Here is a 20958-nt window from a genome sequence, read left to right as displayed (position 1 = left end):
AATACTCCCAAACCCCACATTGCCAGTGGATCTACCACATTTTCAGTTCTGCTATTCTTTTTAATTCCTTTTTTCATGAAACCCTTGAAATTCATTGACGAACAAGGTTCCCTTGTCCTTGCCCTCACAGCAGCATATTGGCCAGGAACACTCTTTCCTTCCAAGTAACCGTTCCCAGTTGACATCTGCCAATTCTGAATTCTAACTTACTGAAAACTATCTTGCCCTCATTCAACATTTTTATTTCCAGTACAGTCACACAACTTCCCTTGAAACAGAGTCACTACCTCCTGAATACTCACCACTGACACCCAATCACTTGCCTAACTGCTCTCCCTCAGATTAAGTTCAGTACTGCTCCTTCTCCTGCAAAACTATCGAATACTAGCTCAATCCTCTTGAATGCACTTTAAAAATTCCACCTCTGTAAGGCTTTGACACTAAGACAATTGCCCTTACCATAATACTATAATTTTTACAACTCTAATGATTTGCCAGCTCTCAATCCCGCAAAGGCTGTCCGGAGGCCTACAGTAAACACTCAGTAAAAATGGTTCTTAATTTTTTGTTCTTAAGCTCCATGCATTATTCAAAGTGATTTCTACGATATTCACCCTCATTACTACAGTGAGGGTTTCCATAATCACTAGTACAAAGCCACCTCCTTTTTAAATTCCTGCCTTGTAACCAATATCATATAATTCACTATTACACATTTCAATACAGTGCCCAGTTTTGGAAAGTAACAAATTACAACCTTAGAGTACAGCTATTTGGCTGTAAAATAGTCATCAAATATGCTGGGTGAATGAGTTCACATCTTCTTCATTTTTACAATGAGAAATCCTTACCTGCTACTTTGAATTACCTGAATTTTAGATTTCTTATCATCATCAAAACTGCTTTGCCGTCTACATGAACTACCTTGGATGAACTGAAGTCTGCCTTCCAGATTCTGTAGAGAAGCAATACAGTGAGTAAATCAGGTGAATTTGAAGATGCTGAACATATCAGCACAAAAGAATGAGACTACATTGGAGTCACAGAATTATCCAGCATAGAAAGATCCCATTCATCCCAACTCATCCACTCATTTGTACTAATCCCATCTCTCAACCTCCGTGTCCACAGCTCTCTACATCTAAGCAATTCATGTGCTCACTTTGGACACAACTTAAAAGCTTTCAGTGACTTTGCTTCAATCACTTCCTTCGATAATGCTCCAATAACCTTGACACTTTCGAGATGAAGCAAGTCCCCCACATATAGCCCTCTGAATTGGATGATCAGCCATGATCATACTGAATGGCGGTGCAGGCTCGAAGGGCCGAATGGCCTGCTCCTGCACCTATTTTCTATGTTTCTATGAATCTCTTTCTTGACCCTATATTTATCTACCTATGATACGCAGAGGTTTCCTGTAATCTTACTTATCTATAGCCCTCAATTTTATAAGACTCAATGTCCCGCCTTAAACTCCTTCACTCTAGGGAGAACATTCCTAGCTTCTCCAGCATAACTGAACTACTTCAGCTCAGGCAACAGCCTGGTCAATCTTTGCTGGATGCATAGTTGAGTTTTAATTGTGTCTCATGATCACTCAGATGACAGATTTCTCACGTTTCCAAGTAAATGTTCACGATTTTGCAAAATGCTGTGTTCCAAAAGCTAAACAAATACAGCACATGATTGTTATGCAAATGGATGCAGTCTGAAAATGATCTTAAAAACCCAAATGAATGACATCCACTATGTTATATTAGAATAAAACAATAGCTTTACTTGCAAGCAAGGAAGGGAGTTTATGGATTGGTCTTAAATATGACAAGATTGGAATACATTTATAAAGATGTCATACTACAGTAACAGAGGCTCTGGCAAGGCCAAAACTGATATTATGTATGGGCTTGGTCTTAAAACCTAGAAAAAGGAATTACTTGCAATAAAGAATCAAAGGCTGGTCTTGGTATAGCATGCTGGCTGTACGTGGAGAGATTAGGTAGAACAAGCCTAATTTTTCTGGGGTTTGTAGAATAAGAAGTGAAGTCTGAGACTAAAAATTCTAACCAGGCTCAACAGGGTGAACTTCCTCTGCCACAGCAATCTATAACTACAGAAGTCAGTCTCAGAATAAAGGAATAGACTGATTACCATAGAAACTATTACAGACTTCTTTAAAGGGTGATGAATCTTTGGTATTCTCTATTCTGCAGGTTGAAAAAACTCAATAATTTTATTTTCTTTTAAAAATCAATATATTTCTGGATATTTATGAAATCAAGGGATATGCAGAGAGTGCTAGAAAGTGAAGATCTGGCCAAAAATTGGCCCTGATCATAACAAACAGCAGAGCAGACGCAGAGGGCTCAAATGTGGCCAAGAACAATAAGCTACATAATGCTTCGAGATAACTGAATGTTAGAGAATCAGCACTATTTTATCTGCTTGCAATACTGGCTTTCCACACTATACACCATGGATTGGTGCAATTTCTCCTCGCTTCAAAAAGTTCAATTCCGAAAGGTACTTAGAGAAATAAATGCAGAAGTCACCAACTATCTGAAGTTCAGCAAAAGGTGGCTCTGATAAACAAAACACCAGACTTGGTAACCAAATTTGTCAGGACAGTAATTTACAAATCCTTGTTCTTTAATCACAATATTTAAGTTTTTCATGAAATTTTTGCATGCAAATTTTTCAAAATCTCACCGTCTCAAAATAGGTGAATACACGATCATCTGTTACCATTGTTGAAAAGGGCGATGCATTCAGTGATTGGTTGACATGCACTGGATCACTAACACAATCTTCCTGTAAATACAGGTGAACACAGATGAAGCTGATAAAACTGACTTAATTATTACTAAATTCAAGCACTGATATTGGCATTTCCCAAATTAATGAATTATTTTGTGAAGGTGTGAAATGAGAGCAGATTAGATATTATATATAAAACACTACATCTTTATTCTAAGAAAAATATTTAAAAATATCTTACAATTTGCACATTATATTTAGCTTCCAATAAAGCAGCTTTGTCCCAAATTATGAGTGACTAAATCACAATTTCATTAAGCTTAGATCACAATGTAGCAGGTCAACTGATCAAAGATGATAAATAATTTTTCTCTGAAGATGCTGCAAATCTTGAGCAACAAACAAAATGCTGGAGGAATTCAACAGGTCAAACAACATCTATGCAGAGGTCAACATTTTGGGCTAAGACTCTTCCTCAGAAACCAAAATGATTTTTGAACTAGTTTCTAAATCAGACTATTTGGTTCAAAAATGATGTATAGAGTACTGCATACAAAAATCAAGTATTCATAAGCACAAACACAGGACATGGTATTTGTGACTGTGCAGTCATTAAGTAAAACAAAATTTTATGCTCAGAACTAGCCTGAGAAAGTGCTCCTAATATTGTAGTACTCTGACCAAAACTAGTTAGAATTCCTGAGGTGTTTTCTGAGCAGAGCACCAAGGAAGATATTCAAGCACTGGAATTAGCTCAGTAGATGTCTCTAGGTATCACATGGTTCATAGAAACATAGAAAATAGGTGCAGGAGGCCATTCAGCCCTTCGAGCCTGCACCACCATTCAGTATGATCATGGCTGATCATCCAACTCAGAACCCTGTACCTGCCTTCTCTCCATAACCCCTGATCCCTTTAGCCACAAGGGCCATATCTAACTCCCTCTTAAATATAGCCAATGAACTGACCTCAACTGTTTCCTGTGGCAGAGAATTCCACAGATTCACCACTCTCTGTGTGAAGAAGTTTTTCCTCATCTCGGTCCTAAAAGGCTTCCCCTTTATCCTTAAACTGTGACCCCTCATTCTAGACTTCCCCAACATCGGGAACAATTTTCCTGCATCTAGCCTGTCCAATCCCTTTAGAACTTCATACGTTTCAATAAGATCCTCCCTCAATCTTCTAAATTCCAGCGAGTATAAGCTTAGTCGATCCAGTCTTTCATCATATGAAAGCCCTGCCATCCCAGCAATCAATCTGGTGAACCTTCTTTATACTCCCTCTATGGCAAGAATGTCTTTCCTCAGATTAGGGACCAAAATTGTACCCAATACTCCAGGTGTGGTGTCACCAAGGCCTTGTACAACTGCAGTAGTACCTCCCTGCTCCTGTACTCGAATCCTCTTGCTATGAATGCCAGCATACCATCTGCCTTTTTCACTGCCTGCTCTCCCTGCATGCCCACTTTCAATGACTGGTGTACAATGACACCCAGGTCTCGTTGCACCTCCCCTTTTCCTAATCAGCCACCATTTAGGTAATAATCTGTTTTCCTGTTCTTGCCACCGAAGTAGATAGCCTCGCATTTATCCACATTAAATTGCATCTGCCATGAATTTGCCCACTCACCTAACCTATCCAAGTCACCCTGCATCCTCTTAGCATCCTCCTCACAGCTAAAACTGCCGCCCAGCTTCGTGTCATCTGCAAACCTGGAGATGCTGCATTTAATTCCCTCGTCTAAGTCATTAATATATATTGTGAACAACTGGAGTCCCAGCACTGAGCCTTGCGGTACCCCACTAGTCACCGCCTGCCATTCTGAAAAGGCCCCGTTTATTCCCACGCTTTGCTTCCTGTCTGCCAACCAATTCTCTATCCACATCAATACCATACCCCCAATACCATGTGCTTTAAGTTTGCACACCAATCTCCTGTATGGGACCTTGTCAAAAGCCTTTTGAAAATCCAAATATACCACATCCACTGGTTCTCCCCTATCCACTCTACCAGTTACATCCTCAAAAAATTCTATGAGATTTGTCAGACATGATTTCTCTTTCACAAATCCATGTTGACTTTGTCCGATGATTTCACCGCTTTCCAAATGTGCTGTTAACACATTTTTGATAACTGACTCTAGCATTTTCCCCACCACCGATGTTAGGCTAACTGGTCTATAATTCCCTGGTTTCTCTCTCCCCTTCCTTTTTAAAAAGCGGGGTTACATTAGCCACCCTCCAATCCTCAGGAAGTAATCCAGAATCTAAAGAGTTTTGAAAAATTATCACTAATGCATCCACTATTTCTTGGGCTACTTCCTGAAGCACACTGGGATACAGAAAATCTGGCCCTGGGGATTTATCTGCCTTTAATCCCTTCAATTTACCTAACACCACTTCCCTACTAACATGTATTTCGCTCAGTTCCTCCATCTCACTAGACCCTCGGTCCCCTACTATTTCCGGAAGATTATTTATGTCCTCCTTAGTGAAGACAGAACCAAAGTAGTTATTCAATTGATCTGCCATGTCCTTGTTCCCCACCATCAATTCACCTGTTTCTGACTGTAAGGGACCTACATTTGTCTTAACCAATCTTTTTCTTTTCACATATCTATAAAAGCTTTTACAGTCAGTTTTTATGTTCCCTGCCAGCTTTCTCTCATAATCTTTTTTCCCTTTCCTAATTAAGCCCTTTGTCCTCCTCTGCTGGACTCTGAATTTCTCCCAGTCCTCAGGTGTGCTGCTTTTTCTGGCTAATTTGTACGTTCCTTCTTTGGAATTGATACTAACCCTAATTTCCCTTGTCAGCCACGGGTGCACTACCTTCCCTGGTTTATTCTTTTGCCAAACTGGGATAACAATTGTTGTAGTTCATCCATGCGATCTTTAAATGCTTGCCATTGTATATCCACTGTCAACCCTTTAAGTATCATTTGCCAGTCTATCTTAGCTAATTCACGTCTCATACATTCAAAGTTACCCTTCTTTAAGTTCAGAACCTTTGTTTCTGAATTAACTATGTCACTCTCCATCTTAATGAAGAATTCCACCATATTATGGTCACTCTTACCCAAGGGGCCTCGCACGACAAGATTGCTAACTAACCCTTCCTCATTGCTCAATACTCCGTCTAGAATGGCCTGCTCTCTAGTTGGTTCCTCGACATGCTGGTTCAGAAAACCATCCTGCATACATTCCAAGAAATCCTCTTCCTCAGCACTCCTACCAATTTGGTTCACCCAGTCTATATGTAGATTGAAGTCACCCAATATAACTGCTGTTCCTTTATTGCACACATTTCTAATTTCCTGTTTAATGCCTTCCCCAACCTCACTACTGTTAGGTGGCCTGTACACAACTCCCACCAGCGTTTTCTGTGTTATGCAGCTCTACCCATATCGATTCCACATCCTCCCGGCTAATGTCCTTCCTTTCTATTGTGTTAATCTCCTCTCTAACCAGCAATGCTACCTCACCTCCTTTTCTTTCATGTCTATCCCTCCCGAATATTGAATATCCCTGAATGTTGAGCTCCCATCCTTGGTCACCCCGGAGCCCAACTATATCATATTCATTAATAACTATCTGCACTTTCAATTCATCCACCTTGTTACGGATGCTCCTTGCATTGACACACAAAGCCTTGCTTTTACAACACTCTTAGCCCTTCTACAATTATGTTGAAAAGTAGCTCTTTTTGATTTTTGCCCTGGATTTGCCTGTCAGCCACTTTTACTTTTCACCTTACTACTTTTTGCTTCTACCCTCATTTTACACCCCTCTGTCTCTCTGCACTTGTTCCCGTCCCCCTGCCACATTAGTTTAAATCCTCCTGAACAACAGTAGCAAACGCTCCCCCTAGGACATTGGTTCCAGTCCAGCCCAGGTGCAGACCGTCCTCTTTGTACCGGTCCCACCTCCTCCAGAACTGGTTCCAATGCCCCAGAAATTTGAATCCCTCCCCCTGCACCATTTTTCAAGCCACGTATTCATCTGATATATCCTCCTATCTCTACTCTGACTAGCACGGGGCACTGGTAGTAATCCAGAGATTATTACCTTTGTGGTCCTACATTTTAGTTTATCTCCTAACTCCCTAAATTCACCTTGTAGGACCGCATCCCGTTTTTTACCTATATTGTTCATTTATCAAGGACTGCTCTCCTTAAAAATAACTTTAAAATGAAATCCTATGAAGTACCAATTTAACCAAAGTGTGAAGCAGTACATGGATCAAAAGGAGTGAAGGGCAAACTTGGAGCTAAAGTCAAACAAGCTACACAAAAAAAAATGAAAGCAAAAAAATGTCAGAAATACATAGTTATAATAGGTTATGATCTTGGTATAAGCACCATATCAGAATGTACATGGTGAACAGAGAATATGAATTTTTAAAAATGAACACAATGCTAGAGTATCAGTTGTCCATTTTCCATATTATTACCCGAGCTACCAGGAAGACCTTCATACCAATCAAAAGTTGTTTCTGGATGAAAATTGTGGTTGCTTCTTGGTGGGTGATCGGAGAACATAGACCCCCTTGTGTATCTATCTAGTCGGAACTCTACGTTTTCAAGTTGGATTTAATGTCATTTTACATGAAAAAATTACTTTTAGCGTACTGTAAAATCAAATCAATAAACTACCACATACTAATGGCAATTAACCTTTGGCCAATCACTAGATTTAGCCAACAGTGTCATTCATTTAAAAGAATGCCAAAGTCCAAGCCTCCGTGTTGGCTAGCCTACCTCAACGATAGCTGAAATTTCAGCCATTAAAGGCACATTGTCCTGGTCAATACTTGTGGTATCAACTGCAGCAGATTCTGTTTGTGACTGTGTCTGGTTAGACAGTGGCCCTATAGATTTTTCTTCCTTTAACTCAAGATTCGAAGCTTGCAGTGCAGCAGTTAGAACATCCACTTGTGCTGCAAGACAAAAAAAAATTCCCACTTAAATTTTGTAATCACGTTGACAATTTTCAGAATGGTGTCCTCCACTTTCAAAACAATCCTCATTAATTTTACAATCAATAAGGTTACTTAAAAATTGTCAGTAAACAATTTCAAACACTTCAATATCGTCGGGTAAGTGCATTAATCATTATAAAACCAAATTGAGAACAAATTACCTTTTCCAAGAAAGCAAGCAGTTCTCCAACAAGTTGTGAGCAAGTCTAAAAGGGCTAATTATGTGGCTTCTCTCAAAATAGTACTTTCACCACCATCACCACCTCTCCATTCTCAACCCTAGAACTTTTTGTTTTAAACTTTGTCTCAAGCTCTCCCCTACAATCACTCTGAGCACCGGTGCCCCACAAGGCTGTGTACTTAGCCCCCTGCTGTACTCACTGTACAACCATGATTGTGTAGCCAAGTTTCCATCAAGCTCAATATATAAGTTTGCTGATGACACAACAATTGTAGGCCGTATCTCCGGTAATGATGAGTTTGAGCAGACAGAGGAAGTTAAGAACCTGGTGGCATGGTGCAAAGACAATAACCTATCCCTCAACATCAGCAAGACAAAGGAATTGGTTGTTGACTTCAGAAGGAGTAGCGGACCTCATGACCCAATTTACATCGGTGGTGCACAAGTGGAACAGGTCAAAAGCTTTAAGTTCCTTGGGGTCAATATCACAAATGACCTGACTTGGTCCATCCAAGCAGAGTCCATTGCCACGAAGGCCCACCAGCGCCTTTACTTCCTGAGAAAGCTAAAGAAATTTGGCCTGTACTCTAAAAGCCTCACTAATTTTTATAGATGCACCGTAGAAAGCATTCTTCTAGGGTGCATCACAACCTGGTATGGAAGTTATCCTGTCCAAGACCGAAAGAAGCTGCAGAAGATTGTGAACACGGTGCAGCACATCACACAAACCAATCTTCCGTCCTTGGACTCACTTTACACCGCACGCTGTCGGAGCAGTGCTGCCAGGATAATCAAGGACACGACCCACCCAGCCAACACACTTTTCATCCCTCTTCCCTCCGGGAGAAGGCTCAGGAGCTTGAAGACTCGTATGGCCAGATTTGGGAACAGCTTCTTTCCAACTGTGATAAGACTGCTGAACGGATCCTGTCCCAGATCTGGGCCGTACCTGCCTCTCGGTTTTTTTGCACTACCTTACTTTCCCTTTTTTATTTATGATTTATAATTTAAATTTTTAATATTTACTATTGATTTGTACTCCAGGGAGCGTGAAACACAGAATCAAGTATCGCTGTGATGACTGTACGCTCTAGTATCAATTGTTTGGCAACAATAAAGTACAAAAAGTATAAAGTATAACTGGAATTGGATTTTCCACATTCAATCTTAAATTTGTTGTTAACAATGTACATTAAATAAGTACTATTAATTTAAGTGCTTCCTTAAGGTTGTTATAGCTGGGGGTGCTAGTGGAGACAAGTTCCCACTACTTATTAAATGCTCCCAATGACATGCATCTCAAATGGCCTCTGACAACCAACTCCAGCTCCTGACCTTCGCATGTTGCTTAGCTACTAAACTCACTGGAACTGTTTCTACTGACAGGAGAAGGGGCAAAGGTGGGTTAACAGCGCCTTATCACAGACCGCTTTGGGCAGATAGGGTTCGTCAGCTATGGTTGGCAGCTCAACAGAGGAAAACATTCATCTCAAAAGTGATGGGTTTCTACAAGTACGTTAAGAGTTAAAGGATAGTAAGGGACAAAACTGGTCCCCTAGAAGACCAAACTGGTCATCTATGTGTGGAGCCTCATGAAATGGGGGAGATCTTAAACAGTTTTTTTGCATCAGTATTTACTCAGGAAACTGGCATAGTGTATATGGAAGGAAGGGAAACAAGCAGTAGTGTCATGGAACACATAGAGATTAAAGAGGAGGAGGTGCTTGCTGCCTTACAGAGATAAATCCTCCGGGCCTGACATGATATTTCCTCAGACCTTGAGAGAGACTAGTGTAGAAATTGCAGGGGTCTTGGCAGAAATATTTAAAATGTCCTTAGCCACGGGTGTGGCGCCAGAGGATTGGAGGGTAGCTCATGTTGTTCCGTTGTTTAAAAAGGGCTCCAAAAGTAAACCAGGTAATTACAGGCCAGTGAGCCTGACATCAGCAGTAGGTAAATTATTGGAAGGTGTTCTGAGAGATCGGATATACAAGTATTTGAACAGTCAAGGGCGGATTAAGGATAGTCAGCATGGCTTTGTGCGTGGTGGATCGTGTTTAACGAATCTTCTAGAGTTTTTTTTGAGGAGGTTACCAAGAAAGTAGATGAAGGAAAGGCTGTGGATGTTGTCTACATGGACTTCAGTAAGGCCTTTGGCAAGGTCCCACGTGGGATGTTAGTTCAGAAGATTCAGACTCTAGGTATCCATGGAGAGATTGTAAACTGGATTTGAAATTGGCTGTGTGGGAGAAGACAGAGTGGTAGTGGATGATTGCTTCTCAGATTGGAGGCCTGTGACTAGTGGTGTGCCTCAGGGATCTGTGCTGGGACCATTGTTGTTTGTTGTCTATATCAATGATCTAGATGATAATGTGGTAAATTGGATCAGCAAATTTGCTGATGACACTAAGATTGGAGGCATCGTGGACAGCGAGAAAGGCTTTCAAGGCTTGCAGAGGGAACCAGACAAACTGGAAAAATAGGCCAGAAAATGGCAGATAGAATTTAATGCAGACAAGTGTGAGATGTTGCATTTTGGAAGGAAAAATCAAGGTAGGACATACACAGTATACAGTAGGGCACTGAGAAGTGCGGAGGAACAAAGGGATCTGGGAGTTCAGATACATCATCATCGTCATAGTTTGTCACACCAGACAGCCAGCCACTCTAGTGTTGTTTGGTTGATGTTGAACAGGTCAGTGTCAGCTAAATCAGGTGAGAGTGGGCAGTTACGCAGAACATGTTCAATGTTCTGCACCCTTTCGCCACACTCACAGGATTCGCTGGTCTTTAAACCCCACTTTACCATATTGTCTCCCGTCCTACAAACTCCCGCTCTCACTCTGTTGAAAGTGCACCACTTCCGTCTGTCAAGCAGTGCCCTGTCTGGCAACATTTCTGTGGGGTCTTGCACTGTATCGTCTGGTGGGGTTCTGGCTTCTGTTTGTTGCCAGAGGTCAATCCTGTATGTTTGGGGGATGTTCCATGCAGTAGTTCCTCCACTGTAGCAAAGCTTTTCCTCGATTTTACACAGTTGGAAACTGGCACATGATGATGTAGTGGGTGCTGTGGAGTGTGTCCTCCGATCTCTGGGGAAGCAATGCCTGCAAGTCTGTAAATGACATTAGTGGGTGTGGGGCACAGTGTGCCCGTGATTATTCGGCAGGCTTCATTAAGCAACGGGTCTATTTTCTTTGCATGGACAGATCTGCCCCACACAGGTGCACAGCAGAGTGCTAGGGCAGTTGATCTAAGTGTGTGAGCATTAGCTCCCCATTTCGTGCCTGCTAATTTTTTCAAGAGAGAATTGCGAGAGCCAACTTTCCCTCAGAGTTTTTGGATGTGGGTGGCAAATGAGAGCGTCCTATCCAGTGTCACACCCAGGTAAATTGGAGTTGGATGGTGTGGGGTCCTTCCCAAACCAGAAGATCTTGAGTTTCCCAGCTGCTCCTCAGGTGGAATGCACACACTTGAATTTTTGATGGATCTGGGTTCAGAGACCATTTTTCATAATACTGCTTCATTGCTTTGAGGACTGCTGTAAGTTGTACTTCAACTTCTTGGAAGGAGTTAGCTTGTGTTGCTATGCATAGATCATCTGCATAGATAAACCTGCGTGTGTTTGGAAACGTTGGTTGGTTGTTTGTGTAGACATTAAATAGTAGAGGTGTCAGGGCTGATCCCTGTGGTAGTCCAGTCTTTTGAGGGCGCCACCTACTCTTAATTTCATTCATTTCTACATAAAATCTACGATTTTCCAGGAGGCTTCTTATTACTTTGACTGTTGTTTCATTCTTTAACATTTTAGATAATTTCCGTAGAAGGCCTCCGTGATTCACAGCATCGTATGCTGCTGTTAAGTCAACAATTACTGCCCCCGTAATTTGTCGCATTTCAAAGCCATCCTCAATATACTGGTTTAGTTCAGGACTTGACCACAGCAAGAAGGGGCCTGGCCTGCACCCGGCTTGGTCTGGTGTTGGAAGATCTTCGACTAAGGGGGATATTCTTTTCGGTATGAGTCTCTTGTAGAGTTTATAGAGGGTGAAGAGCAAGGAAATCGGTCTGTAGTTTTTAGGAATGTTGGGGTCTTTTTTGGGTTTTCGGAGAGCAACAACTTTGGTTCTTCTCTACTTTTTAGGTATCTTTAACTGTTACCTAAGATCATTAAAAAGGGACAGAAGCCAGTGGAGTGCTTTAGGTCCAAGATATTTAAGGAATTCATTAAGAATCCCATCTATGCCAGCAGTTTTGTTGGATTTTAGCTGTGATACTTCATCCTTTAATTCTTCTAGGGTGAGAGGTGGGAAGTTGTTATTCCCGTTCGAGATAGCTGACTCTATCCCCTGATGTTGCTTTTTCTTTTTCCTCCATTCCCTGTTATTTGGTCAACCATTTAGTATCAGTTGGTGGGCAGCCTGATTGGGTGTTACGGCAGCAACTCTCTGATACATAATTCCCTGAAAGTGGCGTCACAGGTAGACAGGGTATCCTGGCATTCATAAATCAAAGTATTGAGTATAGGAGTTGGGATGTTATGGGAAGGTTGTACAAGACATTGGTGAGGCCAAGTTTGGAGTATTATGTGCAGTTCCGGTCACCTAACAATAGGAAGGATATCAGTAAGATTAAAACAAGAGTGCAGAGAAGATTTACTAGGATGTTGCCAGGTCTTCAGGAGTTGAGTTACAGGGAAAGATTGACCAGGTTAAGACTTTATTCCTTGGAGCATAGAAGAATGAGGGGAGATTTGATAGAAGTTTATCAGGGGTATAGACAGAGTAAATGCGAGTAGGCTCTTTCCACTTAGATTAGGAGAGATAAATACGAGAGGACATGGCTTTAGGGTGAAAGGGGAAAGGTTTAGGGGGAACTTCTTCACTCAGAGAGTGGTGGGAGTGTGGAACGGGCTGCCATCTGATGTGGTAAATGCTGGCTCACTCAAGTTTTTGGATAGATACATGGATAGGAGAGGTCTGGAGGGTTATGAACTGGGTGCAGATCAATGGGACTAGCGGAATAAAGTTTTGGCACAGACTAGAAGGGTCAAATAGTCTGTTTCAGTGCTGTAGTGTTCTCAATATCTGCTGCCTTGTGGCTATATCCCCTCATAAGGAAATAAGCTCTGAGGAAAAATCCAAAGCTGGAGTCCCCAAGGCAGTCCTACAGTGATTTCAAAACTGACTGACAACTCCTGCAACATGCTAAAACTGTATCAGCCTCTGCCAATTATTTGGATTCATCTGCCGGGTGGAGAGGGACAGCTTGCTCTCCATATAATACTGCCGTGGTTTGTGTATCATATAGACAGTTGGGATACAACATCCACGGTCGACCCCCAACCATTTGTTCACTTTAACGAGTATTACAACAAGGGACTTTGATCAATTTAACTGAGAAATTTTGTTTGTGAATCACGTGTTCCTTTTTCCACAGTACAGCCCAAAAAACAGGAAAAATTGTCAAGCATGAAAACTAAAAAACTGAAAAGCTGAAATTTTAGCCCCTCAAAAGTATTCATCTCCATTTGCTCAGACCTCAAGATTGCTGTCCATTACAGCTGCTCAACTAACCTGGCACAGCTTGAACAGTTTTGCAAGGAGGAATGAGCAAATCTTGTTCAATCATGTAATTGAGCTCATCAGGGAGGGAAGCAGAGCTGGAAAGGGGCACAGTACTAAGTGGTTTGAAGTCTGTAATGACCTGTATGCCATGCCACATGTGCCGGGGGTCCGAGGAGTTGAAATGCTCCTCGATTCTCTGTTTGTATATGTGTTTAGCCTGAGAGATTCCCCTCCTCAGGTTGGCCCTGGCTGAGCTGTAAGCCTCCCGGTCTCCAGACCTGAAAGCTGAATCTCTGGCTTTGAGCAGGACGCGAACTTCTCTGTTCATCCATGGTTTCTGATTGGGGAAAACTTTTGTTTTTGTGATATCACTCTATCTACACACTTGTTGGTGTGCTCAGGGACAGAGTTGGTATATAAATCAAGTTAATCTGAGAGTCTGTGGTGGCATGGGCAGCAAACTTGCTCCAGTCTGTGTGCTGGAATTGGTGCTGAGGAGCAGAGTCAGCACCCTCCAGCCAGATCTTAATAGTCTTCATTGTGGCTTTCAAAAGTTTAATGACCAGGCTATACTTGGGAAGCAGAAAACAATGAAAGATGGTGGGACTGTCCCAGGTGGGGGAGGGTAGTGGCTTTGTAAGCGTCAGCCACATTATACAAATAAGTTGAAACAAACATTTTGTGATAGTCCTTTCTCAACTTAGTGAAATGCCTTGGAGTACGGTTCGTAAAACTGAAAGGCATATTTTAATTGGCAAGTTCTCTTCTGAAAGAAGAAAACCGCCGCGACAATATTTTTTCCTTCACATTTACCTTCAGGAATATGGGCAGGCATAGCAGGCAAGGAAAGCATTTACTGAGCTTGCCTAATTATCTCTGTACACTATCATACAGAGTGATATCCCATTAAATTTTACATTTGGATTGCTACCTTCTGATTTATGCCCAAGAGAAGGAAGCATTTGGCAATGTTACGCAATCCTAAGATCATTTGTATAGGATCCCCGTAACCAGTTCTGAACAAATGACCAAGTTCTGCAACTTCCTTAACACGTTCCACAATATTATTACTGGAAAACTAAAAAAAAGCAATGGATGCCCAGATCAGGATAGTTTGCACAGTGATAATTCCAACAGCTGTTAAAGACACACCCTTCACTTAGGTTGAAGTCAAAAGTCTGGGATATGCTGAAGGTAGCTCAGTGAGTTGTTGCAGTACATTCTGTAAACAGTACACACTGCAATCATAAAAATGGTGGTGCATATTTAGATTAATCAATGAGGTGCAAATCAAGCAGGTTGCTCAACTCTGGATGCTGTCCATTTGTGTGCTGTAGCTACACACAGGCAAATGGCAAACATTCTATTATATATTTAGCTCCTGCCATGTAAATTATAATAACTATGACTTTTATCACATTGCTGTTCGAGCGGTGGTTGGCAAAACTAATTTGTCCTGTGTTATATGGATACCAAATACTTGGATGGTTTTCCACATTTTCAGGTAGGCAGCAATTTTATAATTGTATAGGAAGACAAGGTGCTCATTCACATAATACTGAAAGCTAAAAGTCACTTCTAAGTCCTTGCACACTCCTTGTATTCTTGTTGACCTCTGCACATGGTTCAATATACAAATTTAAATTGCGTGATTTGAAGATACCTTTCCTAATCGCAATATATGAAATTAAGCATAGCACATATTGTTTATCATAATTTCTCAGTTTGCTCATGCTCATAACCACTTTGACCAACATTTCAGTAGGCTTGGATGTGCTACTTGCACAAATTTTGGGATTCATGCCCTCTTCACTGGATTCTTTGTTGAGAAGGGAAAGCTACTCTTAATTCACCCGATAAAATCCTTTCAGCACCCAGATCCTACAACCTTCTAATCTTAAAGGAACCAAAGTTTACTCAGTTCAACTCAATCCCATCCTTTCAAAGTTTCATCTCAAACATTTGGTCAAAACACATATTTCAAATGCTGCCTTCTTTGCACAATGCAATATTCCATTTTCAGATGTAAAGTCGTGCAACATTCTATTAAGCTTTTGACCATTCAGCATCTGTTTTGATTTTCATGACTATCTTTTACAATCATTATTAATTTATCTGCACTGGTGCTTCTAGTCAAATTAAACTACCAATACTCATTTAGTGTATGCTATCATATACATTGATGTTGTTCGTTAGATATGAAGAACCATGCAGTTCAAATCATCCTTCATCTGCTTCTGAAGTCTCCATTCCTAGACAATAATGAAATAAATAAGATAGAGGAATTGTTGCACAATTTTAAGGTGCGCTTGAAGGGCAAGTTGCAAAAACCGATTCCCAGTTTACCTTTCAGATGGGCACAAAACATCCATAGCATTAGGCAAAATGCATGGCCAACTGTGAAAAAACAGTGGTACAACGAGCCAAGGCATTAAAGCTTGTCCTGGATCCTGCCCATGACCTTAGGTATAACAAACAAAAATAATAAGTAAACTGTACCTTTTACATCTGGGTCATCTATGTGTGGTTCCAAGTTTTCCAGCATTTCTTCCAGTTCTTTCCTGGTAGCTGTGCTAAAGCTTGAACAGTTCAATGGTGCTTCAGCTTGTATTGGATCTTTGCTTTCCTGCTTATCTGGACATTTCAGTGGCTCCAGTTCCAGATCAAGGTCTATTGTAGGTATAGGAGTCCTCCAGTAATGGAATGAGTTGTACATTTCCTCTAGAATGCCAGTCTTTTCCCTACTGGACCAAGATTCTTGTGTAGATTGTGCTGAATTTGTGCAGCATGAGTTTGGCAGACAACTTCCACTGAAAATGATGTTTGTGTCAGTTGGTTGATGTTTAGTGCATATACTTGAATCGGGTGACTGCAGTGATACCATCTGGGCTTGACTCAGGTCACTTCTACATTCTTTGTTGCTGTTTTGCTCACTCTTCAGCGAGAGTTCAGCATCATTCATTGATTCTACAATGCCGTAGCCTGTAGTTTGTTGTTCCGTTTCAGCAAGTTCCGTGACTTCACCTGTAACTTTTTCTGGTTCCGTAGCACATTTTGAACTATGAACAAACAAACACAGTTCACAAGTAGCAGCTAATAAATCAAATATGCACACTGTTTCAGTGCTTAAACCCTTCCTGAGAAAGCAATGTAGCATATCCACAAAATCTTAACCTCTCTGGTTATAGCTAGTTGAGAAGCATTAATAATAAAAATGTTATTCTCTACACAAAGGCCTTATAGACTTCAAAAATCACAAATGCTGACAGTCAGCACTATATCATAATTTGATACAGAAGTATTTTCAGTTTCAGAACTTGAATTGGTCATTAAAGATATGCTCACTAAGTTTCCTTTACAATAAGTATTATAGATATGACACATTTGTGACTGACATGCATTTTCTTATGGTTTATCTTCCTCCAATTTCAAGTAATCTATGATTTTACATTTGAGATTCAATTTATTAAAACAATGACACATTTCATGCAAACAACAAACAACAGGAATTCTGCAGATGCTGGAAATTCAAGCAACACACATCAAAGTTGCTGGTGAACGCAGCAGGCCAGGCAGTATCTCTAGGAAGAGGTACAGTCGACACTTTGATGTGTGTTGCTACACATTTCATGCATTAGCTTTGCTTCTTGCTGCGAAGCCTACTCTGCTTAGACAATCAACTAAATAGGGTTTTGCATTGTAATACTCAATGGTTCATATAATAGATATAATTCAAATGTTCAATAGTTTGAAAGCTGCACTGCTTCAGTTTGAGAAAGGTAGGTAATTTGACCTATGTGCTCACATAACATTGCATATTTCTTTACTGGTAACAAAAAGGTTTGTGATCAATGAGTGCAACGTACTTTCTCACACTTGATTTTATTAGGATAAAGCCTGTGTCTAGTAATGAGGTAATCATTAAGAGCATGCTTCTTTTGTTTCAAGTTCAATTTTCAGCTTAATAAACACCACAAACTTTTTCCAGTGCTTTTCTGGTACAGACAACCTTACACAATATAGCCACCTCCTGACTTAACTATTTCAATGAGTATCAATCTGCCTTTTCATCCTTCACTTTATGTTAACTAGCCCAAAACCTTCCTGGTATCTCTAACACTCATCTATTAGCCGTAACCAATTCCCAGTTTCTCAATGCCTCAAATTTAAACTTATTTAAAATCTTTTATCACACTAACATTCTCTTCCAAATAATTTTGCACAGCTGAATTCCTTTTCTCTCCCCACAACTGACAACCATTCAGTTCAGCTGCTATGGAATTTCTTCCCTAAATTTTTCTACCTCCCTCTTCCCTTTAAGATAATCATTTAAAAAAAACACATTTTGATCAAGTTTTTAAAATCAACTCTTCCAAACTAATCATCGATAAATTTTATTAGGCCAACAAAATGCATTGTTTGCAATTAGAAATCCCAAATACGGTGGATTATGGTTAATTGGGACACATAGGGCCAAAATATACTGGATCCAATTAAACGGCTGCCCTAATTAGCAGAAGTTCCGTGGAAATAGTTATAAAGATAGGTATTAAAAAAAGATACTGTTTAACTGAGTAACAAATTATGTATTTAAATGATATATAGAACAAATTAGAACTACCAGTACTATTGGAGTATTATAAAACTATGTATGAGTTCCTATAGTTATTGACAGGAATTCATCCAGTGTACGCTACCATGTATGGGGTGTCCTGGGAGGGGATGGCACCTCTGCTGAAGGGGCTTATCATGTCCATTCACCTTTGGTCCCCGCTGGACACCAAGCTCTCACTTATAAAATTAAACTCCAAGTAGCTGTTTGCAAGCAAGTGGCTAACCTCTGGTACACCACTCCAACAGACAGCTAAACCAAGCTTGGGTAGCCAGCAGGCCTCATACCCCAGTGAAAAAGGGACATGACTGTCCTAGTATCTAAAGTCAGCTCCGGTGGATCAAACAGCCAAGAAAGTGTTCTGCAAAGAAGGTGTTCTGCAATGCTTCGTGCAGAGGGAAGGGCAAGATAAGGCACAGAAGTAATCATGGATATCCACTGCAACCAAGACCCCAGTTTGTGACGTCTACTTGTACCATCGGACCTGGACTTCCGAGGTTGAGAGTGGAACTGTCCCAATGCAATGGCTTTTCCACTTAAAAAAAAAACTCACCTGCACAGGGTTTCACTGACATCACTAGATACAATGGACAACCTATACAGTGCCCTGTTCCTTTGATTGACGTAAATCAAAAGAACTTGGTAGATGGGACAGCATTCAGCTCACTGTTCTATGACCTTTTGTCATCTGTGCTGAACTGAGGCTGTGGCCTACGATTAATCTGTTTGTGAATGGGCTGCAGTGATGACCGGCTTCTAGACTATGGACACACTTTCATGAATTTCAGTTCTAAATGTTATTAGTTTACTTTTATTGTTTGCATATTTTTCCTACACATTGGGTGTCTGATGGTTTCTTTTTAAATGCGTTCTTTTTTTATATTTATGGCTGCCTGCAAGGAGACAAGTCTTAAGGTTGTATATAGTATTCATACTTCGAACTCTTGAACTTTGAAATGAAAGTTGGTGCAGACATCCAAGTCAGATAATGGACTGCCTTCATACAATGCTTTCAACAACTACATCCTTCAAATCTTCATTTTCATTGTAGCATTCAAGATGATTGTCAATACCTTTAAATTCTTCATAATTGCTAACTTGTTAAACTAGTGAGATCATTTCAGCTTCACTCCCAGCATTTTCTGGCATCTCCATTCCTGAATGCTTGAAACCACAGTGAACAGTTTTGAATTGTCTTACTGCTTATTTCTTGCCAACTACCAGTGACAAAAGTCACTGCTTTTTGAAATACAGTAAACTGCCGCTTTGAAAAAACTGTTCTAAGCATGGTGTTGTGTCTAGCAGTCACACAAGTTCATGCGACTGACGCTAGTTAGAAACAGTTCAGCAAGTCTCCTGTCCAAATTAAGTGTCATAATGTCCAAAATAAATAAGGGAATTCCTTATATTTTCAATTAGACTTTGTTCTTTAAGAGTTGTCCCAAATGAGCAGAAGCCTGATTCACTGATGGATCCTTTCACCGCAATCCACTGTACATGCAAACTAATCTTTAGAATGGTTTGAATTCTGCAGAAGCTGCCAGTCTGTAGGACTCTCTGATAAGGCTTAGCAGGAAGATCCTACCGTGTTGCTTACAGGTATAAAGTGGTTTTTCCCCACCAATGTCAATTTTGATTATTCACCTACAAGAGAAAATCTGCAGTTGCTGGAAATCTGAGCAACACACACAAAATGCTGCTGGAACTCAGCAGGTCAGGCAGCATTTATGGAAAAAAGTACAGCCGACGTTTTAGGCCGAAACTTTTTGGCAGGACTGGAGAAAAAAAAAGCTGAGAAGTAGATTTGAAAGGTGAGGGGAGGGGAAAGAGAAACACCAGACGATAGGTGAAACTTGGAGGGGGAGGGGTGAAACAAAGATCTAGGAAGCTGATTGGTGAAAGAGACAGGGGGCCATGGAAGAAAGAAAAAAGTGGGGTGGGGGAGAAACACCAGAGGGAGATGACGGGCAGGCAAGGAGATAACATGAGAGGGACAAGGGAATGGGAAATAGTGAAGCCGGGAGGGGAGGGGGTGGGAGAGGAGGCATTACTGGAAGTTTGAGAAATCGATGTTCATGCCAAATGGAATACAAGGTGCTGTTCCTCCAACCCTCTTGTGGCCTTATCCCGTCAGTGGAGAAGGCCATAGATTGGCATATTGGAATGGGAATGGGAGTGGAATGAAAATGGCTGGCCACTGGGAGATCCTGCTTGCTCTGGCGGACAGAGTGTAGATGCCTAGCAAAGTGGTCTCCCAATCTACGTCAGGTCTCGCTGATATACAAGAGGCCACACTAGGAGCACTGAACACAGTATATGACCCCAACAGACTCACAGGTGAAGTGTCGCCTCCCCTGGAAGGACAGTTTGGGGCCCTGAATGACAGTGAAGGAGAAGGTGTAGGGGCAGGTGTAGCACTTGTTCCATTTGTAGGAATGAGTGCCAGGAGGGAGATCAGTGGGGAAGGACGAATGGACAAGGGAGTGATCCCTACGGAAAGCAGAAATGGGGGGGGGGGGGGGGGAAGGAGGGAAAGATGTGTTTGGTGGTGGAATTCAGTTGGTAGTGGCAGAAGTTTTGGAGAATTATGTGCTGGACGTGGATGCTGGTGGGGTGGTGGGTGAGGACAAGAGGAACCCTATCCCTGGTAGGGTGGCGGTAGGATGGGTTAAGAGCAGACGCGTGAAATGGAAGAGATGCGGTTGAGGGTAGCACTGATGTGGAGGAAGGGAAACCTTTTCTTTGAAAAAGGAGGACATCTCCTTCATTTTAGAATGAAAAGTCTCATCCCGATTATTCACCTTGTCATTTATGACTGTATTCTAAACCAACTGTTATATTCATCTTCAAATTACTAATTGCCTTCC

At 41.2% G+C, this 20958-nt stretch overlaps 1 protein-coding gene across 5 annotated transcripts in view; it reads right to left on the bottom strand.

Annotated features, from left to right (window-relative positions):
• The window catches only part of ppp4r1 (protein phosphatase 4, regulatory subunit 1), a 72959-nt gene that overhangs the window by 24314 nt on the left and 27687 nt on the right, over positions 1 to 20958 (bottom strand). For all 5 annotated transcript variants that reach the window (XR_011886099.1, XM_072258963.1, XM_072258994.1 and 2 more), the window contains 4 exons: positions 15979 to 16538; positions 7514 to 7692; positions 2710 to 2811; positions 869 to 955 (listed from right to left, as the gene is read on the bottom strand). Coding sequence is in view for 4 of the 5 variants with exons in the window: in XM_072258963.1 (XP_072115064.1) it covers positions 869 to 955; positions 2710 to 2811; positions 7514 to 7692; positions 15979 to 16538 (928 nt within the window). In the remaining variant the exon portion in view is untranslated. The remainder of the gene's footprint in view (positions 1 to 868; positions 956 to 2709; positions 2812 to 7513; positions 7693 to 15978; positions 16539 to 20958) is intronic.

This window comes from Mobula birostris, chromosome 1, assembly GCF_030028105.1.
Source record: "Mobula birostris isolate sMobBir1 chromosome 1, sMobBir1.hap1, whole genome shotgun sequence".
In the NCBI taxonomy this organism is placed as follows: Eukaryota; Metazoa; Chordata; class Chondrichthyes; order Myliobatiformes; family Myliobatidae; genus Mobula; species Mobula birostris.
The sequence above is the reverse complement of the archived record's forward strand: the minus strand, read 5'-3'. Positions and strand labels throughout refer to the sequence as shown.